Source organism: Solanum stenotomum, chromosome 8, assembly GCF_019186545.1.
Source record: "Solanum stenotomum isolate F172 chromosome 8, ASM1918654v1, whole genome shotgun sequence".
Classification (NCBI taxonomy): Eukaryota; Viridiplantae; Streptophyta; class Magnoliopsida; order Solanales; family Solanaceae; genus Solanum; species Solanum stenotomum.
The window spans coordinates 29795927-29809111 of NC_064289.1; the positions used below are offsets into that span (position 1 = coordinate 29795927).

General features: G+C 37.5%; 1 protein-coding gene across 1 annotated transcript; it reads left to right on the forward strand.

Annotated features, from left to right (window-relative positions):
• The first annotated feature begins 805 nt into the window (after positions 1 to 805).
• LOC125875211 (clathrin heavy chain 1) lies at positions 806 to 12782 on the forward strand. Its single transcript, XM_049556311.1, has 30 exons — positions 806 to 1072; positions 1275 to 1479; positions 2458 to 2546; positions 2654 to 2732; positions 2886 to 3013; positions 3484 to 3582; positions 3674 to 3782; positions 3908 to 3987; positions 4090 to 4317; positions 4409 to 4474; positions 4737 to 4853; positions 5004 to 5201; positions 5316 to 5432; positions 5626 to 5685; positions 6003 to 6089; positions 6218 to 6301; positions 6382 to 6516; positions 6600 to 6662; positions 6742 to 6846; positions 6996 to 7108; positions 7190 to 7442; positions 7527 to 7663; positions 7750 to 8028; positions 8115 to 9117; positions 9246 to 9731; positions 9841 to 10011; positions 10097 to 10282; positions 10850 to 10972; positions 11889 to 11999; positions 12211 to 12782. Exons 1-30 carry the CDS (start codon positions 1028 to 1030, stop codon positions 12358 to 12360), a joined length of 5106 nt encoding a protein of 1701 aa, XP_049412268.1. The 5' UTR covers positions 806 to 1027; the 3' UTR covers positions 12361 to 12782.
• The last annotated feature ends 403 nt before the right edge of the window (positions 12783 to 13185 follow it).

The following is a 13185-nucleotide window of genomic DNA, read 5'->3' on the forward strand; positions in this document are numbered from 1 at the left end:
AAAAAAGAGTGTATTAGTAATGCTTGTATTAATTATATATAGAGTATTTTTTATACATTGTTTGATTAGGTGAATTAAAAAAATACATGCATTACATAAAAATATATATTTACAAAAATATCCTTCACAATTATGGTGAAAAAGATGTAAAAGGTGTTTTAAGGGGTAGTTGAGTCTTAATTATGCTAATGCATGTATTAAGAGCCCGTTTGGATTGACTTATAAAAATAGCTTCAAATCAAAAAATCAAAAAGTAAGGGGAGACCTACTTTTAGTTTTTAATTTTTTAAAAAGTCATTTTAAATTTATTTTAATCTATTTTTAACTTTGCCTAACACTTTCAAAAATCTAAGAATGACATAAAAATAAGTTTGAGCAACTTTTAAATCCATTTGCATTACTAATACTTAGAAATTCAAAATATAAGTAATATACTCGTCAATATACAATATAGTGCATTAATTATACATAGCATGAAAAAATATACCAAATAAAATACTATTAATATACAAAACTAATGCATGGATTATTTTTACTAATATCCCAACCAAACAACCCTAACTTTTCATTTGTTCGGATCTGAGAGAAACAACCTGTTTACAACTCAAAGGACTTGCCCAATTTGGTTTTCTCTAATCCAAAAATTCCATATTTCGCCTATGCTCCCATTTTTTGTTATTATTATTATATATATATATACTCTCCTCGCCAGTATATTAATATTAATATTAATCTTAATTATTACTGTAAAAAATATTAATTAGACATACCCAGTACTTACTGCTTACAAAATTCATTTCAAGCATCAGTCCTCTCTCTTCAGAAGAACCCTGTCCTTCCCCCCTCTCTGTCTGGATCTCTTTCTCCCACTTCCTTTCGTCTCTGGGAGACTCCGAGGATTCTTCTTCGTTTGAGATCGATCTCTGGCGGTTGGGCTTCGCACCAAATCGCCCATTTCATCCGCCCTTGCTGTTTGCAATTTCTCATAGATCCGGAGCTCTGATCCATTATCTTTGATCTCGCCATCATGGCGGCTGCCAATGCTCCGATCACCATGAAAGAGACCCTTACGGTAAATTAATTTCACTCTATTTCCATGAGTAATTCAGCCTTCATATGTACTTTTTGACTCTATTAGTATTTTTGTATTGGTAGCTTAGCATGTATGGACTCTTAGTTAGATCTTTCATATGTAGTTCTATTGCCAGATCTATGATTTGATATTGTTTTTGCTTTTGGCATTGAATTTCAAATTATGTTTATGGCTCTTGTAGTTGCAAAGTATAGGGGTGAACCCGCAGTTCATCACATTCACCAATGTTACCATGGAATCGGATAAGTATATATGTGTAAGGGAGACGTCGCCTCAGAATAGTGTGGTGATTATTGATATGAACATGCCAATGCAACCTTTGAGGCGTCCAATTACGGCTGATTCTGCTCTTATGAATCCTAATTCTAGAATTTTGGCTCTAAAAGGTATGTAATCTTTGACAAGTGTTAGATTCTCATGGATGGTTTTTGTACTGGTTCAAAGTTACTGACTTCTGAACGGGTTTGATAGGAACACCTGAACTGCAGGTAATTTGTAATTACCGACTTCATCGTTTGTTGGATAATTCACCTTTGAGCAAAAGAAAAGTCTCTCTTCATCATTATCTTGATGTGCTAAGGAACTTTGAGACTAGAAAGAAGTAAATAGGGATAACAAAAGAATTTTGAAACTAGAAAAAAAGGGGACAGCAATAATCATAATAGTGCAAAGTGCACATGTGAAGCTTTTAGCAAGCTATGTAATAATTATGGCATAGATCAAGGAGGTTGATTAGGTTTGACTTTGCTGTGTGTCGTGATCTCCTCCTTGTGTGGATGACACACTTTTTGATTGGAGTGAGTGAAACATAAGAACCTAAATGGTGACCACTCTTAATTTTACAGAGGAAGTTGTAAATTGAAGAAGTTGCGCCATACATTTTAGTTCCTTTTTCTCACAGCACCTTATTTCACCCGAGTTTTTTTAACTTGATGCATTTCTTAGCTTATCTGGAACGTGTAGTTTCTAGTTGGATCTTCATTATATTTTCTACAATAGTGGAACTTATCAGTGTTGCTGCTACATGTCAGCTGTTATATTGTTTACAGAATCCCTCTTCCCACTGACATCCTGGTGTATGTGTTTGGAATTCTAATTAGAACCAGCACTTTGTAGTTTGGCTAAGCCAAGCCAACCCTTCTATTTGTTTTCTTGCACGAATTATAGATTATTATTTCAATCAAACAATTTGTTAATTTAAGAGATGGAGTATATGCAGGAGAAATCTGTTTTAAATGGGTTAGTTTTTTTTTAAGCTTGAAAAACTGCCCTTCCTCACGTTGTTCTTTTTTGAAAAATGGGAAGACTACTCTTCCTCTGTTTCTTGATGATGGCATGATGCAATCCTCTCTTATCTCTTGAAGCTCAAGTTCCTGGAACCAGTCAAGATCACTTGCAGATTTTCAATATTGAGGCAAAACAGAAAATAAAATCATATCAGATGCCTGAGCAGGTGCTTGCTTTACGTATTTACTTGATTTGGTTTATGCATTATTTACTGCCCATGGTCATCAATCATGTGATGAGTTCTGCCATATAACGACCTAATGTGTACTACAGGTTGTTTTCTGGAAATGGATTACACCGAAGATGTTAGGTCTTGTTACACAAACGTCAGTCTATCATTGGCCAATTGAAGGTAAGGCACTTTCTCCTCTTTTCACATTACAACATTTTTTTGGGTCCTGTTTTCCTGGTGAAGCTCTTTTTTCTGTTCGTAATGATTTGTTTTACACATTTTGAAAATGGTGGATGGTTGTGTCCTTAATAATTCCCTCTTATCTTTGTGCAGGGGATTCTGAGCCTGTAAAGATGTTTGATAGAACAGCCAATTTAGCCAACAACCAAATAATCAACTACCGATGTGATCCTTCTGAGAAATGGTTGGTTTTAATTGGTATTGCCCCAGGTTCACCAGAGGTGTGTAATGCTTACATGTTAGTGGAAAACTTAATCTTGATGTCTTATTCCTGAAAGCAGACCTACTTAACTTCCCAATCAGCCTTTTAACTGTCATCGGGGATGCAGACACTAAGACGTTTGTGTAGGGCTTGCCAGCTTTTCTAAATTGTCTGATTTTTTAGTCTCTGTGATTGCTCCGTCTACACCTCATCATTGTAACTTGCTTTTGCATGTTTTTTTTTTTTGTATTTGGATTGTGTAACATGCTATGATAGTGGTTAGTTGCATCAAAATGCCAGTATACTGCAATTACTTTTTGCTACTTGGATGTTTGATGATATTGATTAAAAATTTTGAGCTCAAAAGAGTGGGATTTTTAAAAATCTGGGAGAAACATGTTTGTATTTGTTAAGATTCTCATATTTATTGAATATAGAAGGGACGTGTACTTCCTTTTTTGACTATTCTTCTGTGACTTCTGTTAATAGAGGCCTCAACTGGTCAAAGGAAACATGCAATTATTTTCAGTGGATCAGCAACGCAGTCAAGCTCTCGAGGCACATGCTGCAGCATTTGCCTCATTCAGGGTGAGAAAGATCCTCCATAATTCTTCTTTTAATGTGTTCAGCCATTGTTGATTTTATGTTTTCCTGCCTGACTGTTTCTTGCTTTATTCAGGTTCCTGGAAATGAAAGGGATTCCATACTCATTTCCTTTGCCACGAAGTCCTCCAATGCTGGACAAGTCACATCAAAGTTGCATGTCATTGAGCTTGGAGCCCAGCCAGGTCAGAACACTGCTCTCTTATTACTACAACCTGTAGTTCAATTGTGAAGTTATTTAGTAAAATTGTGGGGCAAATCTGCCTCATATGGTTGTCATCAGTTCTCTTAATATGTTAAATGTTTGCAGGGAAACCGTCTTTTACGAAGAAACAGGCAGATCTCTTCTTTCCTCCAGATTTTGCTGACGATTTCCCAGTTGCCATGCAGGTATCTCTTGCCTTCCCTGTGTGGAGCTGTTGTCACTTTATTTGTCTTTCTGCATTTTATGAATTCAGTTTCTTATAACACGGCTCTTTGTTATTCTGGCAGATATCTCATAAATACAGTTTAATTTATGTCATCACAAAGCTTGGGCTTCTCTTTGTCTATGACCTCGAAACAGCTACTGCAGTGTACAGAAATAGGATCAGCCCAGATCCTATTTTTCTGACAGCAGAAGCTTCATCTATTGGTGGTTTCTATGCCATCAACAGGCGAGGCCAAATTTTGCTTGCCACAGTTAATGAAGCAACTCTAGTACCTTTTGTCAGTGGCCAAGTACGTCAATTTTCATTTTATTCTATTATTATATTGTATCATTAGCATTTTATTTAACCTAACCATAAACTTTGTACACATAATATTCCAGTTGAATAATCTGGAGCTTGCTGTCAATCTTGCCAAAAGAGGAAACCTTCCTGGGGCTGAGAATTTAGTAAGTTGATATCATATTGTCAACTTCTATTGGAAATCTACCGGATCTTTACCCATTATATGGTGCACCATGATTTTTGCTATCCTATCATCGGTTCCTTCTCTGAGAACAATATAGTAAAATGAATATTGCTTGTCGTAGATATCATCAGCAGTTAGCAGTCTTATCAAAAGTTTTTGATCTTATTGATTCAGCATGTTGATAATCTGAGGATGTCTTTTCTCTACAATGATCTTAGTGTATCACTGTTATATGTCCTCAGGTTGTCCAGCGGTTCCAAGAGTTGTTTTCCCAGACAAAGTACAAAGAAGCTGCAGAGCTTGCAGCGGAATCACCTCAAGGCATACTCCGTACGCCTGACACTGTTGCCAAATTTCAGGTATTGGTTATGATATGAAAATTATGTTTTTTTTCGCAGGATTTCATTGCCTTACTGGTCTCAGAAGAGTTTCTGGAATTCATTTGTTATTCTGCAAAAGGTGATACATATATTAATTTATTTAGTTTTGTAATTTGGTCTTCTTTGCAGAGTGTTCCTGTTCAAGCAGGGCAAACACCTCCCTTATTGCAGTACTTTGGGACACTTTTAACGAAAGGAAAGCTAAATGCTTTTGAATCATTGGAACTGTCGCGCCTTGTTGTCAACCAGAACAAGAAAAACCTGTTGGAGAACTGGTTGGCTGAGGATAAGCTGGAGTGCAGTGAGGAACTTGGGGATCTTGTGAAGGTCAAATTTTGAAGTTGAAATTCATTATTTTCATTGCTCATCACTTTATTTGATTTTGTTTTTGCAAGTAGTCTATTGTTCTTGTTATTGATTGCAGTCATAATTCTTTTGTAGACTGTTGATAATGACCTTGCCCTAAAGATATATATCAAAGCAAGAGCGACTCCGAAAGTTGTTGCTGCTTTTGCTGAACGCAGGGAGTTTGACAAGATTCTGATATATTCCAAGCAGGCAAGTGATTTCCATTTGTGTTCGTCTGGCTGACTACTTTTTATTGTCTTTTCCCCCTCTTTCTGTTTTTTGATTAGTTCTGTTTTCTTCTTTTTTGGCTTGTCTGAGCTAGCAATATCTAAGATGGTTCAACCCTCTCTAGTATAAATTAATTCTGGGTTGGATATTAAAAATGATTTTTTGGTTAGTACAGGTTGGATATACACCTGACTATTTGTTCCTTCTTCAAACAATTCTTCGATCTGATCCTCAGGTATGATGTGAATAGTTACTCAAGTCATAATGTTTTCTATTTCCCATCCTTGTCTGCTAGCTTCATTTAGTAGATTGTACGGGATTTACTCCGTGATATTTGAATGTTAATATTTTTGACCATATGGTACTGCTCAACTTGTGTTTTCTTTTTTGAGGATAAAAGTGCAACTAGAATTGTGTATTTAATGATGTCATTTCAAGATATTGTACTCAATTTGGAAAGTTGCCTTGTCTGTGATGAAGAGAAAATGAGCACTTGTAAATCTGACTCAGTGCTAGTTTCGATGAAGTTGAACAATTGCTCTGTTTATGCAGGGAGCTGTTAACTTTGCGCTCATGATGTCCCAAATGGAGGGTGGTTGTCCTGTTGATTACAACACTATCACCGATCTATTTCTGCAGGTTAATCGACTTACAATTATTACAATTTTATCCTTTTCTTAAGCGCTTTACAATGTTTGCTATGTTTTTCTATGGGATGCAGTGCATAGCTGACAACATACTCTCTTTCTTTCTGCTTTTGTTAATAGAGGAATATGATCCGTGAGGCAACAGCATTTTTATTGGATGTTCTGAAGCCTAACCTTCCAGAGCATGGCTTTCTGCAGACCAAGGTTTCTTTACTTTTTTCATTAGGGAACTTTGTCTGTTAGTACATTCTGCTTCTGAATTGTAACTTATCTCTTCTTTACAGGTCTTGGAAATCAACCTCGTGACTTTCCCGAATGTTGCTGATGCTATATTAGCAAATGGAATGTTCAGTCATTATGATCGACCTCGGATTGCTCAACTTTGTGAGAAAGCTGGTCTTTACGTGCGGGCTCTGCAGGTTGAATCATTATCAGCATTTCTGCCTTAACTTTCCTTGAGAAACCTCTGCTAAGTCAGAATAATCATGTTTTGTTTCTGCAGCACTATTCCGAACTGCCTGATATCAAGCGTGTCATTGTTAATACACATGCAATTGAGCCTCAGGTTGGAATATTCATAGATAGTATATTCCTTTTCTATAGGAGTTTGTTCGACTTAACCTGATTGATGCTGTTCCTCTTAGGCCTTGGTTGAGTTTTTTGGGACCCTTTCACGTGAATGGGCACTTGAGTGCATGAAGGACCTCCTTGCTATCAATATCAAAGGAAACCTTCAAATAATTGTTCAGGTACTGGTTATGTTGTCATATTGCTGAAGAGATTTTCTTCTGGAATTTATCATGTACCTGCACCTATAAAGTATGCATAAACTCAAGCAGAGGCATTTCTTGTGAATACTCCACAGTAATGGCATCTTGGCTGATTATGAGTTTTGCAGGTTGCAAAAGAGTACTGTGAGCAGTTGGGTGTTGATGCTTGCATAAAGATTTTTGAGCAATTTAAGTCCTATGAGGGGTTATATTTCTTCCTGGGATCATATTTGAGTTCCAGGTACATACTAGAGGAGACACTTTTTGCCATTTTGGCGGGCTAATTTTAATTGTTAATTAATCTTTTTTGGGTCTCGTGCAGTGAGGATCCTGATATCCACTTTAAATATATCGAGTCAGCTGCCAGAACTGGTCAAATCAAGGAGGTTGAGCGTGTCACAAGAGAATCAAACTTCTATGATGCGGAAAAGACGAAGAACTTCTTAATGGAAGCCAAACTTCCCGATGCTCGGCCTCTAATTAATGTTTGTGACCGCTTTGGTTTTGTTCCTGACCTCACACACTACCTCTATACCAACAATATGCTACGGTATATTGAAGGTTATGTCCAAAAGGTTTGTATGGTTTCTGTGTAATACTTGTTTTATGGAAGTATTTGCAAGTGGGAAATGACAAGCCTTTTATCTTCTATGGAACAGGTCAATCCAGGAAATGCACCTTTAGTCGTAGGGCAGCTTTTAGATGATGAGTGTCCCGAGGATTTTATTAAGGGATTGATCCTGTCTGTGCGTTCTCTGCTTCCAGTTGAGCCCCTAGTGGAAGAATGTGAAAAAAGGTCTTTGTTTATCCTTGTAGAGTTGCTTCAAAAGTGTTTGTTACCAACTTTTAGTGTGTTAAGCCTTTAACCCAATTGGTTCTCAGGAATCGACTCCGCTTGCTGACACAGTTTTTGGAGCATCTTGTAAGTGAAGGAAGTCAAGATGTGCATGTACACAATGCTCTGGGAAAGATCATCATAGATAGCAATAACAACCCAGAGCACTTCCTCACAACCAATCCATACTATGACTCACGCGTTGTTGGTAAATATTGTGAAAAGTGTGATCCTACCCTTGCTGTTGTTGCATATAGGAGAGGTCAATGTGATGATGAACTTATTAATGTGACAAACAAGAACTCTTTGTTCAAACTTCAAGCAAGGTTAGTTATTCACTAGGTTTGCGATAATAACTAGTTCATCAGATGTCTATCAGTGGAGTAAACTGTCATGTTATAATTGTTTTCAGGTATGTGGTTGAGAGGATGGATGGTGATATTTGGGAGAAAGTTCTTAACCCTGAAAATGAGTTTAGAAGGCAGCTTATTGATCAAGTTGTTTCCACTGCTCTGCCTGAAAGCAAGAGCCCTGAGCAAGTTTCTGCAGCTGTTAAAGCTTTCATGACTGCTGATCTTCCCCATGAACTGATTGAACTTCTTGAAAAGATTGTGCTCCAGAATTCTGCATTCAGTGGGAACTTTAATCTGCAGAATTTGCTTATCCTGACAGCCATCAAAGCTGATCCATCCAGAGTAATGGACTATATCAATAGACTTGATAATTTTGATGGACCTGCAGTAGGGGAGGTTGCTGTCGAAGCGCAACTTTATGAAGAAGCTTTTGCAATCTTCAAGAAGTTCAACTTGAATGTCCAGGCTGTTAATGTTCTGCTTGACAACATTCGTGATATTAACCGGGCCGTGGAGTTTGCGTTCCGAGTTGAAGAAGATGCTGTTTGGAGTCAGGTGGCTAAAGCTCAACTAAGAGAAGGATTAGTGAGTGATGCTATTGAGTCGTTTATTCGTGCAGATGATGCCACCCACTTTTTGGATGTAATTCGTGCTGCAGAGGATGCAGATGTTTACCATGACCTGGTGAAGTATCTCCTGATGGTAAGGCAGAAGACAAAGGAGCCCAAAGTTGACAGTGAACTCATTTATGCATATGCTAAAATTGATCGATTGGGTGACATTGAAGAGTTTATTCTCATGCCCAATGTTGCTAATCTACCTAATGTTGGTGACAAGTTGTTTGATGAAGGCTTATATGAGGCTGCAAAGATCATATTTGCTTTCATTTCTAACTGGGCCAAGTTGGCCAGCACACTTGTGAAGTTAAATCAATTTCAAGGTGCTGTTGATGCAGCACGCAAGGCAAATAGTGCGAAGACATGGAAAGACGTCTGCTTTGCTTGTGTCGATGCTGAGGAGTTCCGTTTGGCTCAAATTTGTGGGCTTAACATTATAGTGCAGGTACCTAACTCTGTGTTTTACGAGTTATTATTGAGCAGATATTGTTGGTACTTCTATTGTCTTCATTTGCATCTAAGTTGATCTTCTGGACTACTCTTGATTTGTATCATCTCTTTTTACTTTTGTAGGTGGATGACTTGGAGGAAGTTAGTGAATATTACCAAAATAGAGGATGTTTTAATGAATTAATCTCTCTTATGGAGAGTGGGTTGGGTTTGGAGCGTGCACATATGGGTATCTTCACAGAACTTGGTGTCTTATATGCCAGATATCGTCACGAGAAGCTCATGGAGCACATTAAATTATTCTCCATCAGACTCAACATTCCCAAGCTTATTCGTGCCTGCGATGAGCAGCAACACTGGAAGGAACTCACATATTTGTACATCCAATATGATGAATTTGATAATGCTGCCACCACTGTTATGAATCATTCTCCAGATGCCTGGGATCATATGCAGTTCAAAGACATTGTTGTCAAAGTTGCTAATGTGGAGCTTTATTACAAGGCCGTCCACTTTTATTTGCAAGAGCATCCTGATCTCATTAATGACCTTCTAAATGTTCTTGCACTTAGAGTAGATCACACACGCGTTGTGGACATAATGAGAAAGGTCTTTACTTATTATCAAACCTCTTGGCTTGAGGAATTGTTTGGATTATATTTTGTGATATATATTCTTCTTTCTAAACCATTTGGTTTCTTTGTTGGACTGACATCAGGCTGGTCACCTTCGCCTAGTCAAGCCGTACATGATTGCTGTTCAGAGCAACAATGTTTCTGCGGTGAATGAGGCACTTAACGAAATTTATGTTGAGGAAGAAGACTATGATAGACTACGTGAATCAATTGAGTTGCATGATAACTTCGATCAGATAGGCCTTGCTCAGAAGGTGGAGGCTAGTTCTTCTAAAAGTTATCTCTCTGTGTTTATAATATGTCTCATAACTATTTCCACTTTTCTTGTTTTCCGAGCAGATAGAGAAGCATGAGCTTCTTGAGATGAGGCGTGTTGCTGCTTCTATCTATAAGAAAGCTGGTAGGTGGAAGCAATCTATTGCTTTGTCAAAGAAAGATAATCTCTACAAAGATGCTATGGAGACAGCCTCACAATCTGGAGATCGCGAACTTGCAGAGGAGTTGCTTGTTTACTTCATCGAACAGGTATATGGCTTTAATTTTAAGAATCATCTATGTTTCTTCCTTTTTACAAGCTCTTAAAGAGGTAAACTCAGTGATTGCAGAAAATAAGTTAATACTTGCTCCGTCATATGTCGGCTTCATAATTAAATTATTGTGACATGCGAGTAGGAATGGGCTGTCTTGGTTTTCTGAGTATTTGTGGGTGTCAGAGAACACCCACACTCCCTAAGATTAAATGCAACATACCCAAGAAAAAAAAGAAAAAGAGTTTGTACACTTTAAAGCATTGACAGATACAACTGAAAGTTTTTTGTTACTATATGCACAATTTGTTTTATGGATGGGAGTTGTAAGGAGGCTACAAAATAATTTGACTGGAAATGATATTTGTTGGTCTGACCAAGTCCGAGGTGGATTGCCCCGTTTATCTGTGCATTGTTAAATGCTAGTGAACTTCTAATGTAGTGACATCTAGAATTTTCTGAAGTCTTACTTTTAACCTTTATTTGATTTTTTACTTTTTATCGTTGTTAAAGCTTTAGGGGGAAATGGAATTGAGCTCCTAACCGTTGATGCTTGTTTTTGCAGGGAAAGAAAGAATGCTTCACATCATGCCTGTTTGTTTGTTATGATTTGATTCGGCCAGATGTTGCCCTTGAGCTTGCCTGGATGAATAATATGATTGACTTTGCATTCCCTTACCTGTTACAGGTAACTAACTATCTGAACCTCCACCCTGATTCTGTATGTGTGCGCTTTTGCGTATCTGCTACTCCCTCCATCCCATTTAATGTGGCACCATTTGACTTGACATGGTGTTTAAGAAAAAAAGGAAGACTTTTGGAACTTGTGGTCTAAAACAATTGTTAGATATTTGTGTGGTTGAGAATCATTTCACTTAAGGGTAAAGGGGTATTTAAAGTTAAATTGTTTCTAATTATAGTAAGGTGACATTCTTTTTGGGATGGACTAAAAGGAAAGGGTGCCACATAAATGGGATGAAGTAATAAAAAAGACACCCTTGTCTGTTGGATTTGTTGTGTCCTTTCCTCTGGTAGACCTATTTATGGTGAACCTTTTATTGTTATAGTCCAGCTTCTCACGAAGTCTTTTTTTCCTGTTTAGGCAGTGTGGTTAAAGCACTCATGTTGTCTCTTCCATATGCAATTCATATTGCCTTGTCATATTTGCTATGTTTTTTAAAGCAAAATTTCTCCGCAAGGTTCTGATGAGGCCATTTTGGTCTATCTGTGTTTTTTGCAAGAATGTTTTTTCCAAAATGAACTGTTAGACCATAGCAGAAAAATCTTAATCCAGTACACCCTCAATGTTGAGAGTCTGCTGCTGTTTGAAGATTTGCCTATCTGGGACAAGATACTTCTTTTTTTTTTTTGCATTTTTCTGTTGCTCTATGAAATTTCATAAAATTAAGATAACTTTGCATTAACCTTTTTTATTTGTGTATATGGCTTACAGCTCTTTGCTCATGTTTTTTCATCATTTCTTCGCTGTTTTACTTCTCTTTTAATCATGTCATTTTTGGTTTCGTCCATCAGGATGCTTCTTAATAGTCTTATTCCATACTGCCATCAGCAGTCACTGTTTAACTTGGCTTTCTCTCTCTCAGTTTATCCGTGAATACACTGGCAAGGTTGATGAGCTAATAAAAGATAAGATTGAAGCTCAAAGTGAAGCAAAAGCCAGAGAGAATGAAGAGAAGGATGTGATGAAGCAGCAGGTACGTACATAGCGAACCTAACCACGGTTTCAACTAGATGCATTTATTTCCTTATATTGACCTGGAATTTATTACTGAAGTTGCATGGATCTTTGTTAAATTTTAACAATTGACACGTACATACACCCTTCTTGTGGCAAAATTGACGGTCTCTTCAATCTGTTGATGTCCAACAAACGCTTTGCTAATAATATTTACTGGTTGATTGCAGAATATGTATGCGCAGCTGCTGCCATTGGCTTTGCCTGCCCCACCAATGCCAGGTATGGGAGGAGGTTTTGCTGCGCCACCCCCTCAAATGGGTGGGATGGGAATGCCTCCCATGCCTCCATTTGGCATGCCACCCATGGGTCCCTACTAATATGATGGTGTTCAATATACTGGTGTTAACACAAACGGGCAGGCAGATGATCTGGGGTTCTTTTGCTTTTTGTTTAGGGTTGTTGCCCTTGTATTTTTGTCACTTACCATGCAGTTGTTGACCACTCATGGACACAAGTGGAGGCTTTGATAAAATAATTGTTCTGTTGTGTGTCATAGGTGTTGATATCTCCTTTGTAATATTCTTTTAGAAGAGGCATTTTTTTTGTAGTTAGGCAGAAAGGGGGAAATTTTTATTATTCAGGACCAGAGAGATGCATTAATTTTGCATCTTGCATTGATTTGCTGGGGTCGGTTAAGGTGCTTCATCTCCAGTTTTGTAATTGTTTCTAGGTTCATTTCCCTGAGGGTATAATTATGTTACATACTTGTGGTTTTTTTTTTTGTGGTTCCTATGCGATTGTCTTCATGGTATGTTGTATGCAGTTGCTGTTACTTCTTGGTTGGATTTTTTATCATTCTTTTTAGCAGGCACAAGCATTGCTAATCTGGTTTATTCCTCATTTCGAGCTTTATGATAACTGTTGACGTAGAACTATTCAGGTTTCATGGGGTATCGTTCCTTTTGGGAATTTTAGTGTTTCTCTTCACATGTAAAACGTAATTGTTGAATTTGTAATCGAACATAGCAGATGTATTCTGTTTTGAGTTAAATTTCGTAATAGTTGGGATATTTCTTCTAGTGATGGTAATGACTAATGAGGTGCTGTGGGGTTGGGTTGACACAAGGAAAAAATTGCTGTTTTACAGGAGCCGGTTTAAATTTTTTAAATGTACCTGTAGTATTTTCGTGACAGTAACGAAT

Excerpts from the sequence above, each read along its gene's own strand:
- LOC125875211 (XM_049556311.1), top strand. The coding sequence starts at position 1,028 with ATGGCGGCTGCCAATGCTCCGATCACCATGAAAGAGACCCTTACG. Across the intron at positions 1,480-2,457 it reads TAGAATTTTGGCTCTAAAAG|CTCAAGTTCCTGGAACCAGT; the intron begins GTATGTAATCTT and ends TATCTCTTGAAG. Across the intron at positions 12,000-12,210 it reads AGGATGTGATGAAGCAGCAG|AATATGTATGCGCAGCTGCT; the intron begins GTACGTACATAG and ends GGTTGATTGCAG.